The sequence below is a fragment of the Molothrus aeneus genome, chromosome 1 (genome assembly GCF_037042795.1).
Source record: "Molothrus aeneus isolate 106 chromosome 1, BPBGC_Maene_1.0, whole genome shotgun sequence".
NCBI classification, from domain to species: Eukaryota; Metazoa; Chordata; class Aves; order Passeriformes; family Icteridae; genus Molothrus; species Molothrus aeneus.
The window spans coordinates 10,091,961-10,112,617 of NC_089646.1; the positions used below are offsets into that span (position 1 = coordinate 10,091,961).

Below are 20,657 nucleotides of genomic sequence, written 5' to 3' on the forward strand. Positions count from 1 at the left end.
ACAATACTTGAGATACTCTGAACTGCAGAGGGACATTCTCACTGAAGGTGGTGGAGCTGTGATTTCTCCTCCTAAATACAGTCCATGATTCCCTTTTTACAGTATTTGTGAAATCAAGATGCAGATAATGTTTGATTACTTTGAACATTTTTTGGATGAAGCACTTCTGTGTGAGCACCTTGTGAAGTTTTCTAAGACTGAATCTGAAGCAGGGAATAACTCTGACTCAGGAGCTAGCATATAAAACCACAAAAGCTGCAATGAAACATGATATGTGTTACAGTTTCATTTGGAAAGAAAATGTAGTGGTGAGCAATTAACATTATGCTAGAGATGGGCAATAGAACAAACCCATTAAATACAATCTGGCCCACTAGAAATGCACACTGATTTTCATGCCAGAGATTTGAAACCTGAGCAGCCTGCAAGCCCTTGGCTGCCCACTTCCACTGGAAATCCAGGTAACTACAATACATGATGCAACATGGCTGGCTGTAATGATACTCTGAACAACAGGAACAGAAGGAGCTCAAGGCTGCATCAAAACCAATGGACAGGTCTGTGCAGGCTTCTGGTTAGAAAGAGGAAACAGTGGATAATGTTAAGATATTGCTCAGAGGAAAAACGTTTCCTCTCAACTTCTGAGTTAATTCACATGTGCCCTAAAGAGTCTCCCTTGCCCTCCCTTTCATGCAGAGCTTATCCAATCACATTTACAGAGGTTGTCATTCTATATGAACCCTAGAAATTCAGTTTCAGTAAATCTTAAGATAAATACATGTTTTCTGAAGAGTAGCTTCACTTAGCTATCATTTTAACATACTGCTTTTCAAACTTTAAAGCTTCATTTTGCCAAACATCTTGCTTTCAGTTTATGCTCTCTGAAATGAGCCAAGAAAATAGATTTTAGATTTCATTGTTTTGTCAAGAGGTGACAAAAATTGAAGATAAACATCTCAACCAGTCAACATTAAAAGGAAAAGAAAAACCAAACCCAAGCTGAAGTGATGATAACTACACAAGCAACAATCACACTTTTCAAAGTTCAAGTCTAATGACAAAACTCTAGTATAGAGACCAGGTAAGCTTTTCTGTTCCTGCTTTTGTTAGTGTCCCTACCTGGTAAGAAGAGAAAGCTCTGCCTTTATGCTCAGTCCCTTAAGAACAGATGACTAATGGAGAAAACCAACTGACAGAAAGCAAAGGAGCTGTGCAAGGAAAACAATGGTACCAGAGCTTGTCCTGCTCGTCTCTAGTGCTTCCTGAAGATCACAGACTTTGTGATCACAGGCATAAATAAACCTCCTCTGGACTAGCATAAGGTCCAGAGACTGACTAATGTTCAAATAGAGCTTCAGCAAATCTCCTTAAATAAGAGAAAGAAACAAAGCCCAAGCACTGGGAGGACTCACAATCATTTATGCCAGAACCAAACCCCAACTGATTCCAGAGGTCAGTCTCAATTTTATCCCAACATTACCACTTGAATTTCACAAAAAACACCTGAGAAAAATGAGGAAGCATTAATGAAGTTTCACCAAGCTTTACACAGAGAAACTGGACTCATAGAAGGTAGCAGATACCCTAAATTTAAATATGGAGCTGAAAAAGAACACTGAAGATTGTATGCAACTAACTAATGAATTAAATGAATTCTAAAACAACACGATGCTTTCAAGCTGTTTAAATCTCATCTAGAATTAGCCAGCTGGGGTGCACCTAGATGCAAAGCATTCTTCATGAATACAAGGCAAAAATGACAATCATTTGCATTTTTTGATATCTAAAGTAAGTGGTCTGATCTATGGAAAACAGAGACAAAACACTGCAAGCAACAGAGAAAGATGCATTAATATAAACCCTTATGTTGATGCATCATTAAAAACCAGCTTCCTAAGATCATAAAACTTCATTCAATGATTCTATGTACAATCATTTTTTCAGTTCAAAAAAGGAAGGAAGTGTAGAATGTTTCATATAGTTTATTAGACTGTCTTCAAAAGCTCAGTTTCATTGCAGAACAATAGTTGTTAGTTGCCTACCCTTTTGTATTGCTCTCTACTTAGCTCTACTTAATTTGTATCAATTTTTATTAGCTGTGTATTTTTCCTGTGCTATCTTTATACATACTGCAGACACAGCAAATTTCTGACTGCATTGAGTGTTTTCACTGTATCTCAAAAGCAACCCCAACATCTTCCCATCATCCACATCCCCTCCTGAAAGCACCTGAGTATTCTCACGGCCTGGCTCCTCCTCACACAGAGATTTTAATTCCACTTCTCCACAAGCTATACTAATGATGGAATATGAATTACTTGTGTGCCCTTGTCCTTGTGGAGCCATACAGGAAAAGCAATGAAAAAATTGTTAACAGCTGACAGGGAAGCTTCCAGCAGCTAATGCTGAAATTCAATTAGCAGCAGACATTGCAAATAGAGTACAAATAAGTTCAGTGTGCAGCCAACAGCCACAGGATTATAAAGGTACCTGTGATGGCAGCAATCTCTTGTTCATCATTGTTTATAAAAACTACAATATGTCAAGTTGTCAGACCAAAATACACAACTTATCTATACAGATAAGAAAAACAAATCCAGCACTAAAGAAACCTCTTGGCAAGGCAGAGCATGAGTCACCCCAGTTACAGTTACTATAGAAACTATACCACGTCTAGATGGCACTGGGTTGTGCATATGTGGCCAAGTTTGGTTGCTCTGGAAACCATAAACTTGAGATATTTAGCGAGACTTTGTTTACATCTGAGGTTTTGTGTTTGCAGTCAGGCAAATATGTAGCAGGATGTGAGTCTCAGGAGCCTAGTAAAGTTAAGTGCTAAATGTAAATTTAGTCATGTTATATCAAAAAGGGGAATTATTACTCAGGAGCTGTATTTTGGAAGCCATTTTCTCTCACTCATCAAGAAAACCTCTTTTTCCTCAGAGACAGGCTTGAAACATGAGCAATTCTTGGAGCCATTAACCTACTTAATGCAAGTTCTAATTTCAAACTGTTCAGCTGGGATTCCATGCTATAGCTTCACATGTCTAAGGAAAGCAAAACTCACTTCAATTATGCAATTGATTACTAAGGGATTAATTTAATAACTAAATTCAAACTCCTGTTTTGAAACAATAAAAAAAAATTCTGGAGTCAGCCAACTCTTGAGAGTATGGGATCTAATAAAAGGGCTAGTCACAAAATCTAAGTGTGTATCAGATCCACCATTATCTCCTTTGCCATTGTCTCCATATTAAAAAGCCCCCGGGTAACTATTAAAACCTGATAAATATGAATATATTAATGGATTTAACTTAATCAGGTTTATAATGATTGAAAGCAGCCTGATTTGCACCTCTATTGATGCTTTTTAATTTGGGATTTTATTATGTGGTATTAGGAAAAGCTCTGAATAAGCTAACACATTTTATTGCTATATACAGTCAATATTTTGGTACTCCACTTGATCTTCACATAATAAACTGAAAAAGCTTTAAAAGGAAACAGTTGAAGATATTAGAAACTTTATTTAGTTTGAATAGTCTTAAGGTATTTCTAACTACCTTTACACAAGCAAATAGAGATGGATTGGTGTACAAAGCCAAGAACCAAGATTTCATGAACACACTGGCATGAAAGGAAGGCTCTGTGCCTTTCTGCTATCATAGGAGATAGCAAAGAGGAAATTCACAAGATTCTGGAAAGGCTGAAAACACTAAAAGAAGTACATTATAAATTATATTTTCAGAGTATTTTTAACATGATCTACCAGATATATTTTTGGCATACTTTGACTTGTGGTGAAATCACTACCTTCTGCAAATTGAGCAATTTCATATAATTCTACATTAAGAGAGAACTGCTCAGAGTCATCTAACCTAGAAACTATTCAATTGATGGTCTTGAGATTTTCTGGGCTTTACTGGGGTGCAGGTATATCAAACACTGCTTTAGGTATAATATATCAAACACTGCTTTAGGTATACTCACTTCAGGCCTGGAACATCCAGAAGATTGGTCAGTCCAGTCCAGTTAATTTCCAAAAGCTGTCAATTGCAGAGAAAAGAGGGAGGGGGGGAAAATGACAGGAAAAAAAAAAAAGAAAAGGAGCTTAGAATTGGTAACATTGAAGAAATAAACACAATTGTTACAGACTGTGATCAGTGGAGAATTAACCAGTTTCTAGGATTTTCTCAAACAAACAAACCCTCTTCCATTCTTAAGAATTTTTAGACACATTTTTTAAAAGTTATAAAAAGTTCCACCATTCTCTTATCCACTCTTCATATAAATATACATCCCCAATATACACAAATACACAGGATATACTCCATACAATCCATATAGAATAATGAAATGTGGTCCTATTTTCTGGAGAAATATTTCTGGAGTCACCATAGACCTGTTAGAGATGAACAGTCATTAACATTAATTTGCAAATTATAATAAACTGAAAAAGAATCCCACATGAGACCAGGAATAAGAGATCTAGAAGACATAGTCAACAGAATGAATGAAGAATTGGGATTAAGAAGGTGGCAGGAAGATGTGATAACAGCTTTCAAACATAAGAGGCTGTTTTCAAGGCACAGGTTCATTCTATCACTGATAAAGAAGAAAGGCATCAATAGGATTAACTATCAAAGTGAGAAAAATCCTCAGAAATAATTAAAAGGGACAACTCATTGCTAGGTCATGCTTTCTTCACTGAAAATCTTTGCAGAATATTATGCAGTATAAAGGTACCTATTCTGTTTCAAGTTTGCTGGCATTAAAAACTAATTTAAAACATCCTTTTTTATCCTATAATATTCTAATTCTAGATAACAAAAACCAACAGACCTGAGTTCCCTTAGTTCTCCCTTCACTGAATGATTTCAATTAACTCCACAAAAGTTACCAGAGTATTTAAGCAACACAAACCCAAACCCACCCAGTTAATACCAGTTTCCAAATCCAACTCACTCAATCTAAGTATAACTGCATGAGAAAAGGATTTTGATATTCCTTAGTCAGGAAACTAATTGTGGCAGTTCAGCTAAATGCTAAAACAAAACAAAAAACCTCTGCAAGAAAAAAAGTTATATATTTTCACAAACAGATGAGAATCATCACCCTACCTTCACTTTCTTTTTTAAAAATAGCACATACCATTCTTTTAAAAAGGATCTATTAATAGTTTAATTAGTTATTTCCTTTGTGAATACTTCCATTAAAGAGAACACATTACAGATTTACTCATATAAGGAGCATTGTTACTTAATATACTTTTGAAATGGTGACAAATATTTCAACAATGTTACCTATGAACAATATTACCAGGCTTACCTGTAACAAACAATTAACCAGGGAAAAAAGAAATCATTATCCTTTCAAGGAAAAAAGTAAGATGTAATAACCAGATATTCCAGAACAAAAGGCAACACAAGTCATGGGACCTACTGCAGGAATCTACATGAGCACCATGCCTTGCCACAAACAGGGCTCAGGCTATCCTGGGCATCATGAAGATGATTAAGGGACTGGAGATGAGAGATGATGTCATGAGAGATGCCCAGTACCTTCATTGTTTTTGTGACCCTTCACTGGACTTATTCCAGCATGTCCCTGTCTCTGCTGTACTGGGGAACCCCACACTGCACTCCAGATGTGCCTCACCAGTGCTGTGGAGAATGGAAAAATCTCCCTCAACCAGCTGGCAACGCTTCTCCTACTGCAGCCCAGGATCTGTTGGCCTCCTTTGCCATAAGTGCACATTTCTGACTTCTCTTCCCCTTTCTACCCAAGTGAACAGCCTGTATCTTCTTCAGCAAAGCTGCTTTCCAGCCAATCAGCCCCCAGCCTGACATGGGAGACAGGGTTACTCCTCTGTAGGCACAAGATTTTACATTGCCATTTGTTGAACTTCATGAGATTGCTGCTGGCACATTTCTCCAGCTTGTCAAGGTCCCTCTAAACAGCAGTACAACTATCAGGTGTATCAAGCACTCCTTCCAGTTTTAAGCAAGCAAACTTGCTGAGAGCACACTCTGTCCCAGCACCAGGACAGCCATGAATTTGTGCTGGTCCCAGGTTCTAACCCAGGGTAAATCACTACTGATGGTCCTCCAGCCAAACTTCATGTTGCTGACCACAACTCACTGAGCCTGAAGAGTTTAGCCACTTTTCAACCAAGCTGCCCACTTATCTACTCTGCACTTAGCAGTTTACCTATGAGGATGTTGCAGAAGGCTGTGTCAAAGCTTTACTGAAGTCAAGGTAAACTGCATCCATAGTTCTTCCATCATCCACCCAGCCAGCCTTCTGATCACAGAGGGTTATTGCCTTGGTTTCCATGATTTCCTGCTCATGACTCCCTCCTGGCTACTCCCAATCACTTTCTTGTCTCCTCAACCTTACCAGCAGGATGGAGCTCACCACCTGAGCCCCTGTGCCCTCGAGCTGCCTCCAGAGCCACAGTGCAGTCACGTTTCATGTTCTCCAGATCTCCCCTGGAAGTGGTGCTGATGCCCACGTGGAAGAGCAGCAGTGGGTAATGGTCTGAGGCCAGACAAGCTGTAACAGTTGCCAACAGGCTGAACCTGAGGGCCAGGCAAGCACAAACCCCAAGAGAAAACAGATCAGGATGGCGCATGGGGCCAGGAGTCTTTCAGAAGTGACCACCTCCCCTTTCTCCTGGTGCTTCAGTGCAGTTCAGGCTCTGCTGGCTTGGATGCTCCCAGGCCCTCCTCTGCTACACTGGCCCCAAATCTGTTCCACAGCTGCAAATCTGCAGATGGAGAAGGAGTCATCTTCCTTGGGGCAGAAAAATTCCATCTTTCCCCATCATGGAATAATTCCACCCAGTAGTTTCTCCAGAAAGTCAGAGATCCTGTTTCAGACACCCCCTCTCTACAGAGAGTCAGTCACAGCTATGTGAGGGAAGCTAAACTCAGATTAAGCCATCTACCTGATCATACACATTTGTTATGGATGAAACCAGACTGTAAGAATCCAAAGTGAAAAAATTCTTCAGAAATTCTACAGAGATTACTGACTTTCTTGGCTGATTCCTTCTTTAGGTGAAAGCACAAAGCTATCACTGGCTGCAGGACCACTTTGTATTCCATGCCTTTTTAAAGTACCTCATTTACAACTAGCTTTGCCAGCTTTCCATTAGAGTACTAACTAGCAGCATTTTACTGAGAAAAGGTTAATGCCCCTCTATTTATGAAATACTAGCAAGGCTAAATGGAATACCTTTCAGAAGATAATGAGGTCTTGGCTACAACCCATACTGTATACTGAACAGTCTTTTTTTTTTTTCTTTGAGGTGCTGTAATTTTTTTCTACACGATTATCAATTGAAAGCTATGAGGTTTTTAATTTCCAAATGTAAAAAAACCCTTGTTGACAAGAATTTGTTGCATAATGGGTTCTTTTACATTGGTATGCAAGCTTTAGTTGTACAGTTCTACAAAAACAAACTATGAGCTAGAACACAGAATAGTTTCATTTAGGAAAACTAAGATTCCACCTTAAAAATTAATTGTGCAAATTACTGTATTTGTATATGTTCTGAAATCTCCTCCTTATCTTAAATCTGAAAAAAAAAAAAGTTAAGAAATAAATTATTGAACCAGGATGAAAATTCCAACTTAGTGTTAATAATTTCAGTTTTATACTACTTCCTCAATCATGCAAACCCACAGATGTTTAAGTAATATAGCAAACAAGTAACTTGGTAGTAGCTGATAAGACTAACCACAAATTGAGTATTCAGACTAATTCTCTAGTTCTAATCACAAGTTTTGACTGTACATTATGAGACACTTTAAAAAGCTATGCAGTCTACCAAGCTTCTAGAAGAAGTAATTTTATACTGTTTTAAGACAAAGAACCCAGTTTATTATATGATTTTTTTTTCTTTATTCATAAGCAAAATAGAAACAAATGGACATCCATAAATACCTTCCAAAAGTGGTCCCTATCCTGAGGTGCTCATACCTGCATCCTGTATTTAACAGTTTTACATAATGATGTTTTCAGATTAAATAGCAAATGAGAACAGATTTGCATTTCCTTTTGTTTTCATATTTTGTTCAGTGTGCTGCATACAGCAATTAACACAGTATGTCCTGTGCTGCCTTCTAAACAGCCTTCACTGGATAAATGCATTGAGCAACACAATGCATGTTGAAATTCAACATTGAGAAATATCTCCTGCACTGGACTGAAACATTTATCACAGTGGTTTCTGCACTAACTGCCACAGCCCAAAAGAAAGCCAAAAACAACCAAAAAGATGCCACTGAGAAGTGACACTTGGCATTGATGTGACTAAAAAGCATTTCAAAAGGTTGCAACACAGCCTATGAAACAAAACAGGGTGTATGATACAACCTCACTGTCAATATTTTGATTATTACACACCTCTGCTAAAAAAACAAGCCTACCCATTCATTCCATCATCAGACCTTACAGCATGAAACATGGAAAAACAATTACACAAAAAACCCAAGATGTTTTCCACTAAGAGTGGTCATTTAGACAAGAAATACATATAATATCAGAAATTCTCTTCATCCACTTAATGTACAGAAATAAAGACAAAGACCAATTTCAGAAATGTTAGAAACAAATCTTCTTCCATTTGAAGCTGAAGCTGAGAAATTAAAAAAACATTATTACAGCTAAGAACTTTACAGGGTTATTAAAAAAGCTTTGCAAATAAATCTTAAGCCATTAAATGTTTTGGAAGGAATATGAGCCTTCAAACTCCTGGCATAATCAAGTTTTCACTGTTTGGGCTTTAAAGGTATGTTCCCCTGTCAGATAAAGTTTGTTGCATTTGCCCACCATAGAGCTTCCTTTCCAGTTCTACCAGAAGCACCCAGCAGTAACACTCTCTCCAATCTTGGTCAACAGGTATTAGGGAGAAATGTTTGTTTTGTTTTCTAGTCTTCTGGTTTTTATAGTGTTCTATCTCCCCCTGTCTTCACCCCACCTTTCCTTTCAATGAAGTTGTTTCAAGTCTGCTCTTGGTTTCCAAACATAATCAGACCTGCAATAGATACACTGTTTGCAACTTAAGAAGAGTTTTCCAAAAGGCAACTCAGAAGAAATAAAATCCTTATATCTGCAAAAGTATAGAAATAACACTGACAGCAGATGCACACACAGCAGAGTGAGAAGAAAGGAGGCAAAAAATTTCTTCATAAGCAGGAGAGAGCCCCCAGCCACAGTCCAGCAAAATAACAAGGGGTTTTCATTCTGTATGTTGGGCACTGCCATGCCATGACTTGCTGGAGAAGAACAGGACTCCCTAACGTGGTTCTGACAGAAGTTACAGCAATGTTGCCATCATAACTAACTGAAGAGTCCTTTGGAGAAAATGGGAGCAAGCAAAGGACTCCCAGCTGATGAATCTTTTATGAAGCGCCAAACCTAAAAACTTTCCATATTTAAAAAATAGCTTAACAGTATGATTTCCTCCTCTGTCACCATTTTAAGCAATGCATAATTCTCTTAGTTTAGCTAAATTCAGAGAATGCCAGCTGGTTCTCTGCAGCAGAACTAACAGAAAAATTTTCCAGAACACTGGAAAAACTGTGTGCAGAATTTGTAAGTAAATGAAATTGTGCCAGAAGGCAGAAACGATGGTGCCTTTCCACGACACACTGCAACTGGAGAGGTGATGTGCCTTGCAGACTCTCCCAAGCAGCTCACTGCACAAAGGCAGATTCCAGACACCAGTTACACTTTCCAATGAAGCAGTCTGTGTGTCTTGTGACTCAAACCTCTTACAATTCTTCTTTTGCTCAGAGAGGTGAAAACAAATTTTGTTATCTGCTTGAAAGCCAAAAAATGGACATCTTACCAAAGCTCTGTACTAAGAACTAACACAACGCATACTTTGGAAGAGGTTAAAAAAATCAGATTAAAAAATAAACCCCTTCAGCCAATAAGAAAAGATAGGCTAAAAGCTAATGAGCATCTCTATACACATTGGGTGTTCTCAAGACCCTAGAAACCTTTACAAAGGGAAAAATACGTGCTGGAATGTAGAATACACAGGGCCATAAATAAAGTTCAGAGAAATACAAAAAGCAGCCTCTAAACACTGCCAACCTTGTGGCTTGATTTGGCTGCCATAAACAATACTAATTCCCAGAAGAGAAGCCACAGCATGTTTTAAAATGCTGATTAACAACTTCCTGCTAAATGAGTTACGGAAGTGCAAGACTTTTGTAGGAAAACTGAAGCTCTACTACAGGCCACAAGGATACAAATCCATGGGATAAGATGTGATTCTTCCCAGGGATATCTTGCAAGAAGGGAAGTAACATGCCCTCTACTGTTGCTTGTGAAAGGCCATACAGAGGCATGGTACAATTTGTTTGTTAGTAGAGCAAAGCCCATCACCACCTACAACACTGAAGTGCTGGCATTGTTGTAATAATTTAATATGTAACATTATCCAGTGTATCTGCCAGGAAATACATAATAAACTCAACCTTTCAAACAACAATACAGAGTAGGTGCTGTAGTATTCCCACTGGTTTGTGCAGGAAACACAGCCTATCTCTGCAATGAACTGGTGTTTAAAAGTTTTTCAGTTGTAACTCTCTGAAGATTTCAATGAGAAAACTGCTAGAGAGGTAAGATGTATACTTGAGGGGGTAGAAGACACAGAAGGCAAGTGAGCTGTGACCAGAAGCAGGATCACAGTTGACTTTGCACAAATCCAGTGCACCTGCTGTTCTCCATAGTGTCAGCCTCTCACAGCTTTATTCAAGCCAATTCTCTCCACCTTCTCTACTCCTTCCTACCCTTCCATCAGTCTGCATTTTGGTTCACACCCTCACACCAGTCTCCTGACTTTAGTGAGCTGGCTTAGGCAACTAAAATACATCTGAAGGACAGGGAACTGGGCATTTCTTATGGTGTTTAATATCCTGCCAGCTCATGTCCCTTAGCCAGCTTCCTCCAGCAGCAGAAGTTTCAAAGCTGGTGTAAGAGAGACAACAGCATTGAATGGGAGGGCACAGGAAGAAAGAATAAGGTGCTGTGGAAACACCAACTGTGATGGCCCTTAAAACAGCCCATAAGATACCAAAATCTAAAATCACTGAGAAAAAATCTAAGTTGTAGCAAATTTTAAGTATGCTGACTAGCAGTGCAAATCATTCACTTCATAAGCAACAAGACTAATTCTTAACAAATGTTATTCTAACAATAGCTGTGCATCAGCATTTGCACAGGTGTTCCACAAACCTGACAGCCCCCTATGTTCTAGAGGCATTCTATACATTCTACATAACAATTTTGTTTATTTCCAGTCATTTTATTTGGACTCATTATGGCTGCAAGTGCTCCTTTTTGAGACTAATTTTCATCAGGACTTATAATTTTGAATGTCCCATCCAGCCAGTTTTCCAAAGGCAGACAATATTAAGTGAAATTAAATCTTATAAAAAATTAATCCAAACTACAGGACAGAACCAATCTGTAAAGTGAGCAGAAGGAGAGCAGTACTCAAGTCAGCAAGTGGAAGGCAAAACTGGGAATCTGAAAATGAGAGCTTTGGAAGAGCTGCCCATTTTTCCTGGAAGACATCCTGTTTTCCAGCCATTGTTCTTTTTTGGAACATTAGTTTTTTATGTGTTTGCCTTATTGGGAGGCTTTTGGCTTTTATTAAGAGAAAACGGTTGGGTTAGGACACACCCTCAACTCTGAGTGTGCCACTGAACAAGCTTTTGAAAATTATCCATTTACAGTACAACTATAAGCCATATAAACTGCTATAACTGAACAGCAAATCAAAATAACTATGCACTGATTGATGCTAGAATTAAAATGACAGCTAAAACTTTGAGAACCAACTATCTGGTAAATACACATAATGTTAATATGGTGAGAAAATGCAAAGAATCTCACAAATCGTGACTCTTAATCCAGTGCCACCTTCTCTCTAGCACTGACACTCAGAGATTTAAAAGACCACTTCAAACATTAGAATGCACATATTTCCCTCCCTTGAAATATCCTACATATTTGGATTTAAAAAATAAGCTGATGAAACTTTTAGCATCTTCCTCACAATAACAACAAAATACAGTATAGAGAAAGTTTCATAAGATGTAAGAACTCTTGAAAGATCAAAAACTTTATGTATTACTCAGAAATATGAGACTGGTAAACTCATAGGCCATGTTGCCTTTTATAGTCATTAAGTCCAGCAAACAGATGATACAGAGCAAGAGGAATTGTTGCCAGTTACTTTAGACTGGAAAATATGAGAACAAAATCTAATGCCAGCTGCCAGCTAATTCCTCTTCTCTTCTAACAAAAATATTTAAGAAAAGCTTTCTTTGGCTGCAGCCATTTGCTCTCTAGTAAGAGAACAGAATTTGGTTCTTGTTATAATAAGCTTTATTTTACATTTTTCTACAGAAGTTAGAAAAATAAACACTGAGAAAACACACTGTGGTGGGGAGAGAAGTCTGTTGGGAAAAAGCTGAACAGCCATGGATAGCTGTCAAAGTAATGGCCTATCTTAGATTATTTTTTGAACCATTCACCCTTAGGTTTGCTCAGACATTGACCACTACCACCTTAGTTTTTAAATGAAAGGAGGGTGAAAAACACTTTTTACATTTTTGTAACTGAATACTTTTGGAGAGGGCTTGACTTTTTAGTCCAAGCTGATACTCTGCTCTACCTCCCATCCTTTTTTTTGTCCCACTAACAAAGTGTCAAGGGTAGGACAAAAGACAAAATTACCATGGACAAACTATTTCCCAAAGTTCACAAACTGACCCCAAATGAGGGGTGTTTCACTTGATATGTTTTCAGTTTCTTCTCTCAGGTGCAAGTTGTCCTAGTTAAGCACTTTACAGATGCATCACCCCTAGAGAAGAGTGGGCACAGGTACCAGAGTTAAAATCTACTGGAGAAGGCTCTGGGAGTACCACAAGTGGAAGGTTTGGATACCTCCTACCAGAGCAGGATGCTGGGGAGCAGAGCAGTGCCAGGAACTGCTTCTAAGGATTCCTGGGGCTGATCTCTCCTCCTACCACTGCCAGCTTTCCTTCCTCTCCCCCAGAAGGCACCAAACAGAAGCACCTGCAGGAGGTATCCCAGGACAGTGCAGACATACTGGGTCAGGTCATGGCTCCAGCACTGAGTGTGTCAGAATGGCTTTGCAGAAGGACTGTACAAAACAGAACTGAGAGAGACAGCACAAGCCACATCTAGACAATGGAGAAATGCTATTCCTGTAGGGGAAAAAGAGGCAGCACCTCTGTCCACACAGCTCCACTTTTCTCCCTGTTCCTCTAAACCAGAATGTTTGCATTTAACTTGTTTATTGGATGGTCCCTGGAATGAGCTGGGGACTGTACTGAGTATGGAAGTTGTTTAGGAGAGGATTACATACCAAATGATATCAGAGAGTATGCTAACAATTACATAGGGCAAGCCAGCATAAGACAGCATTCAATCCTTTTCAGGGCCATGCTTACTTTGTTAGGATAAACATGAAGATTAGCAGTTGTCCTACACTCACAGCTCAGCCACAGATTAAAAATGAGGTGAAACTTAAGCAGACATCTCCTAGTGTTTAGGCTCACTTCAAAGAAATCTGTGGAAATCCAAACTTGGTTCATCCCAATGTAGTTTCTCAACTATTTCCAAATAAGAGCAATGATGTTTTACCAGTTTTGTATGAACTAATTCAATTTACAAAAACACTGACTAAATCGGGTACAAAATATTTCCAAATTCTTGCATATTTTACTAAGATTTAAGTCTCCATTCCTTCTACCTAAGCACACAGGGTTTGTCTAGACATCTGAAACAAGCCACACAAATACACAAGTGACCTAAGTTTTTTTCTAGGCCATCCATAAACATCTAAAACCAAACCTATTTTTCAACATGGTAGCAAAAATTTAGCACGGGACATTTGTTCAAAAGAGCTATATCACAGAAATGTGATTTCTTTGAAGAAAGTAACAACATAGCTCCTAAAGCTGTTGAGGAATTCACTCTCACCCCCCAAGCCTAAACTAACTTTTCAGAGTTTCAGACTGCTGATGAAACCAAGGTGATCACTTTGTGATGCTTCAAAGTGTCTAAATCCATGCACTTGTAATTTGTGACTGCCTGTCTGAAACTGTTAAACCTTGACACAGTAAGTTTTAATGTTTAATTAGAACATCTTCAAGGAAAGCTTCCAATGGAAAATAAACTTTCAAGTAAGAGATGGAAACAATTAATTTCTTTAAAGAAATCTATGGAGCATAAGAATTTCCATGTTGTTCACATTTTCTGTTAGGCTCTTATGGAGACTTATTTAAAGCAGCACCAAACTTCAAATTGCTGAAACTGCCTCACACACACATACACAACATCAAAGAATTTTCCACCAGCCAAGTGCAATGTGTATTATGTTATCCTTGATACTTTTATAAAAAAAGATTTGATGAATTGCTGTGCCTAAAACTGAAAGCATTTAAGGGCTGTCCTCTTGTTTACACATGCCAGTTTGGCTGTATCATTTTTATACCAGCCAGACCTTGTTGGATCTTACCTTTGTTTCACTGTTATTCCTGCCCAAACATGCACTTTGGCCTATGACCTTCTCTCTGCTTTCCACTTTTGCTGCTATCATGATCATTTTGAATTCCAATTCCATCTCACTATGTGCTTCATCCACCCTCACACTTGGGTCACTGGTAAATGTAATGGAAATTGCCCACTTGCAATCTAGGACAAAAACTTCATGGTAGGTGGGTAATTTCCCATTCTAATTTGTGCTAACACCAGCATTGGTTTTCCTAACAACCTTGCACAGATTTTGTGAAATTTCAAGTTAGTCCTACAGAATATCATGAGAACAGCAATAAAAACTTTTTTTACAACCAATCTAGATGATATCTGTTGATCTTTCCTTACCCAGAGGACTTGTAAGAAAAGTTTGACAGCTTTCATGAAACACATTTCCAAATTCCAAGGTAATTATTATCCATCTTGGTTTCTGCTAGCATTCATAAAATTTTTCCAGTGCTTATCTGTCAAAGTTCAAGCAAACAGCAGTGATTTCCCAAACTCTTTCCTTTTGCTGCTTAATTCTTGTTCCATCATTTTTTAACTACCATCATCAGCACTCTAAAAAAAGTGGAAAGGGAGATAGAAGTGCTTACAGGTTTCCTCAGGAAAAAAAGGGATAGTGCTCCAATTAGGGGCATGTCTCCAATTAGTGGTTCCAGGATAACCCTCATGGTGCCATGGATCTGTGAAAGGAGAAGAGAAAAAAAAGACAGTGAAATTTACTTTATTCAAGTTTTAAATAAAATTTATTTGCTGGCAATGTTCACACTTCTAATTTATTAAATTCTTGCTTATGGAAGAATTATATATATAAAAAATTATTTCTTTATATGTCATCCAAACCCCCAAAAATTCATACAAGCACTTAACAGTTGTGCTTAAAAATTCATCACATTCATCTGTATCATGCAGTGTCACATGGGAGGTAACTTCTTAAAAGTGTGAAGTAGATTATTTCTACAGCTCCACAAAAACAAATGTGACACAAGAAGCACAGTGGCACCACAGGCAGTGGAGCAAAAGCAGGTAAATGCTTACAGGTGTGTCAAGAGACACATGTAAAAGAGCTAATTCTGCTCCTTGGGGAGAGGTCTGTTATCAGAACATCCAGGAAATCTCAGAAACAATATCAGAAGGCAATAGTAATTAATAGTAACTAATAGTAATTGCATCAGTAATTATTTCATGTAATATCTAAGCATCAGATAGAAAGTTTCAAGCTCCGTGGTGCCTTTATAAACTGACACATCACTTGAATACAACACATCACATTGGTTTGATATGAAATTATCTCCAGCTCTTCCTGTAGTAAATGTTACATATTTGTTCTACATCTTAAAGGAATTTTTTTTCTTATGTTAAGTCATGCTACTGAAATTCTAATGCAATATCAATACTATTCAAATCAGAAAAAAAAAAGCTAGAAAATGACACAATTCTGTTGCTGTCTTATAGATTATTTATTCAGAAAACAGTGATCTAGTGATATGAAAATCAAAAGAAAAAAACCTGAATTTTACCTGTATGCTTTTCACACCAGCTCTGCAGAAGTATCTCTTGATCTCCAAATCGATTTCACAGTTTCCAACAAAACTAAACCAAAAAAGAAAGCATACATTTCACTTTTATGAACTAAATTGCAATAAACGGTTAGTTCTGTTTTGCAGTGTCATGACAATGTATTTTGTCTCTCAGTGTATGCACAAAAAATGCAGGTTGAAATATTAGAACATAAAACAATGTCAGTTTGCTTAAACATCCCTTTCAAAGCATCACTGTCATCAAAATCACTCAAATTAATACCTAGGTTTGCTACCATCTCCAGAAGGATGCATAATAGGAAGCAAGCAAGAGGCCCTACTTTTGGGGAAAAATGGACACAGAACTCATACTCCATTTCAGGAAAGCTCTCCACAGATCTCATTGATTGTAAGTGTACCCAAATCCACTCTCGTCTCACATAATCATGAGAAGCACTAGACAGAGATGGTAGTTATGCTAAAAATGAAACTTGTCTGAAATATTCATAGACTTGCAAAGCCAGTCGTATTTAGAATTTCAATAAGCAGGGCATGCAGAGCTGAATGATCTTCTAAGCAAGTTCTAAACCAAAAACAGTTAAGCCCTTTCTGAAGGGAGAGAAGGCAGGAAGCAAATTAAAGAACATATTAAAAATTATGCATATTTTCCCCTGAACAGTTTTTGCATCCCATTTTTGGGGATGCAAGGTCAAGTGATTGAAATTTTCCAGATGCTGCCCTGTATTTCAGATTTGTCAAGTTGGTAAAAAGAAGTCCCATCTATTTTGCCCATGCTACAAGGCTGCAAGATTATTCACACACAACTCAGGCTTGGATTTCTAACTGCTTTCCCTCAACCATGTACCAGCAGAGCTGAGCAACTTTTCCCAAGAGCTGGTGCTACCGTGAGACACATTGGTTCTGAAAACAAACTAATTTTGAGACTCAAGGAATTCAGGAAGAAAGCTTGAAACTCTGATTTAGCATGGAATTATTCAAGGATTCTACAGAATGAGAGCTAAAAGCAAAGCCCAACAGTTGAATACCATGCTCCAGGTAGGGAGAGATGAGCTGGACTAGGACACTCTCTAAGAAGATTGAGGCTGTAACAGAAGAAAAAATGAAATCTGAAAAGCTTTTTGAACAGACTGCCCAGGTAAAGAAAATGGAAGAAGGAGCCAAGTGGGATGGAGATGAGCCCGATTAAAGCCAGACACTGCCGAAAGGAGGGGGAAATTGTTCCCTCTGCAGGGCATCCTGTTCCAGATTCTGCAGCAGAGCCCAGGTTTCTGCACATTAGTTCCTCAGACCTGGTCTGTACAGTGTTAGCTGTGCTTGGGAGGATGAAGTAATCTTATTACAAAAATGTTTGGGTAATTTTTAACAAATAGAATTGCTCTCTTCATTGGCTGTTCTAGGCTCAAGTCATTATAGAATAAATTACTCCTACAGTAAGAGCAGAAAAGCAGGATTGCTGTTCCCTTCCCCTGAGCCTGATGGGCACAAAGAACTACCAAAAGAAAACACAAGGTGAGAGCTGCTGCATTCCACAAATCCATTACCCAAATCATCTGTATCCTCCTCTGCTCTGTGTGTGGTGGTGCTGTCTTTGGGATTTCAACAAATGCAAATCTTATCAATCCCTTGAACAGAAATAAACCATAGTACCAAGACTTTCCTGTAAATATCCATTACTGGAATTTATTTTCGACTATTCAAAAGATAAGACTTTGCAGAATCTTTTTTGTTTAATGGCCAGTTTGGGGAACTGGAAGACAACAACATGATGGGGTCTATGTCAAAGGAAGGTGACAGTTGCTTTCCTTGGAAAGAATGTAGTGTGACTGTACAGTTTAAAAATAGGTATGTAACTTTTAATACACAATTTAAAATGATGTAATTTCTATTTTTAACCTATCTAACTATATATAGAGATAGTAGAGATATATATAAATACACTCCTACATACATATATATATATATAATTGCATAACAACATGACACAGAGAAGCAAGGTCAATTAAAACCTGCAACTGAAACCTCAATCTCAGCACTCTGCAGCACCAGAACTATTTGTGTTATGAATACTGGGAAGCAATATGCTTGTTTGAAAATCCATAACAACATGATGACAAACTGAAGTAAAAATAGCAACAAACTGCATTTGAGGGGACTAAGTCAACAACATTTAACTTTATAATAAAGCTAAATATGGTTTTATCCCCCAAGATATTTGGCTGGGTCCATTAACAGTTGGAGTCTACACAATTCCACTGTAATACACCATACAACTTGAAAGCTCATTTAGTAAGCAAATTCCATACATTCAGATCACAATATCCCAGAAATATTTATGATCCCTTTAAGGTACAGAATACTGAGATGGATCACAGTTTAATGAGGACACTCTTGTAAGAATATTAACAGCAGCTGTACTGAATCAAAAGAGAAGCATGATGTACTGCATGTGGTCATTGTAGCCCATGGAAGATACCCAGAAGGAAAAGAAGAAAAAATAAGAGGTTATAGCAAAATAATTTCCTATGTAGCTCTGTACACTGGACTATCTGAATTGGCCCTATTTTTACATCTGTCCTCTGCCAGTGTAATGCAGTGAATCTCCCCATTCAAGTATTCCACATTTGAAAAAATCTGCCACGTGCTTCAATCTGCAGCCTAAAACTCTTTCAGTGCATCAATTTTTTTGTGTCATGAGAAGCTGAAAAAACTCAGGCCTTTAACAACTACTTCTTCAATCTCTCAATGTTTGCTTTCTTTGCTACAGTTCACATTTGAATTGACTGGCTTTATCTTGTCTTCTGTTGATCCATAACCTTTACCCAAGTATTTACTACATTCACACACTTTAGCAAATGTAAGATTTCTTTTTACTAACAATTCCTCTAGATTTTATTTCATTTGCTTAAGTGGTTGAAATTTTTCCCTCACTCATATTTGTCATCGAGAACGAGACTTTGAAACTGCAATGAGTTTTGATAATTTTTTTTAACATAAACTCCACAGTAAGAGAAAGGCAAAGGTCCTCAAACTGAACCTTTAAATACACTCTCCAGTGAGTGCTTTGTGGATTAGCTATTCAAGCTACTTAGAGTGAAGTTCTTAAATGGACCCTACGTGATGCACAAAACCTGCTCCAAAGAGTTCTGAAAAGTTCTCTGAAGCCATGATCATAATGCACTCAGTATCCTTGCAGAACAATAGAAACTAAACCAAAACACACTCCTTTTGCAATTAAAATTAAAAGCAGACAAAAAAAATCCCCTCAAGGATGATGCAAAAAATACTCTAGAGTTTTGGAAACACATTGAAACTCTTAAATGCACTATGGAAGGTCCAAAGCAAATGCACACACCCCACCACAAACAGAAAGGGCTAAAAGAAGCCACAATAGTGGAACTGCAGGATAAAAGGGGATTCTTAAAAGAATTAATGTACTTTAAACTGAAAAAAATATAAATAAAATCTTTCCTTCCTTCCCTCACCACACACCCCACAGGGCTTGGCTTCCTACAACTATTCTTATGAATGTTTAGAGAGATTGTTTGAGAGGTCCTTCTCAACTGTATTTAGAGAATGAAGGGTTTATAGAAGCTCCTAACTTTAAACTTAGAAATAAATGAAAGTTATAACAAACTAATTTAACTGGATATTCAAATCTACAGGGGTAAATACTCCAAAGGATGGACTTTTCTCCAGCAGTGAGACTGCTCTTTATAATCTTGCAAAACTGTAATATAAGACACAATTTAAAGTTGGTATCTGTATTTAACTCTGTATCTAAACGTATCAAGAGGCACTTATTCTTCCTGTTTTGACTGAGACAATCCCAGTGATAAGACTCTCAGAGGACATATAAATCAAACTATTTAAAAGCAAACAACATCAAACAGTAACAACTGGTACAGGGGACCAGGGGAGCTCTCTGTCTTAAACTTGCATACTAAAAGCCTTTGAAAAAGAGCCCCTTCTGAATGAGGTGACAAGGAAAAGTCTTAAATATGAAACAGGATTTCCTTTGATGATGGTTTTGTCTAAGCCTTAATTCCTAGAAGCTGTGATAGCCACTCCAGAGCTCTTGTTTCCCTTTTCTTCCTGGAAGCCTGTGCCACCTGCACTAGACACAGGATGTTGGGCTCAACAGGCATCCAACTGACCCAGCACAATTATTGTTATTTCAACCACTTCAAGGAATGTATTTCAGCCTTTTAGACTGGATTCTATTGCAGCTGTCTACCACTTAACTAAGCAGGTTGCAAGGTAATGCAATAAGACAGATTTCCTTCAGGTCTATGTAACAGGACATTATTCCTGAAATTTTTGTACAAACCTATTGGCTTTTTTACTTGTATCTACTTCATGAGGATGAGCAGAAATGAAAAAAAAAACAACCAAAACTAGATTTACTCTGTCTTCCTGTGAATAGTTCTGCCTTAAAGGGATGAAGTGGTTTTGGAACAGAAAGAGCTTCTTAAAACCAATTTCTGTGGACTGTTTGGTCAGACAAGATCGTTTTCCTGAGGG

The 20,657-nt window shown here is 37.9% G+C and overlaps 1 protein-coding gene across 2 annotated transcripts in view; it reads right to left on the reverse strand.

Moving 5' to 3' along the window:
- Positions 1-20,657, reverse strand: part of ESYT2 (extended synaptotagmin 2) — an 80,358-nt gene that overhangs the window by 25,760 nt on the left and 33,941 nt on the right. For both annotated transcript variants that reach the window (XM_066551184.1, XM_066551175.1), the window contains exons 5-7: positions 16,116-16,188; positions 15,189-15,278; positions 3,991-4,046 (exon numbers count right to left, since the gene is read on the reverse strand). In XM_066551184.1, coding sequence (XP_066407281.1) covers positions 3,991-4,046; positions 15,189-15,278; positions 16,116-16,188 — 219 coding nt within the window. The remainder of the gene's footprint in view (positions 1-3,990; positions 4,047-15,188; positions 15,279-16,115; positions 16,189-20,657) is intronic.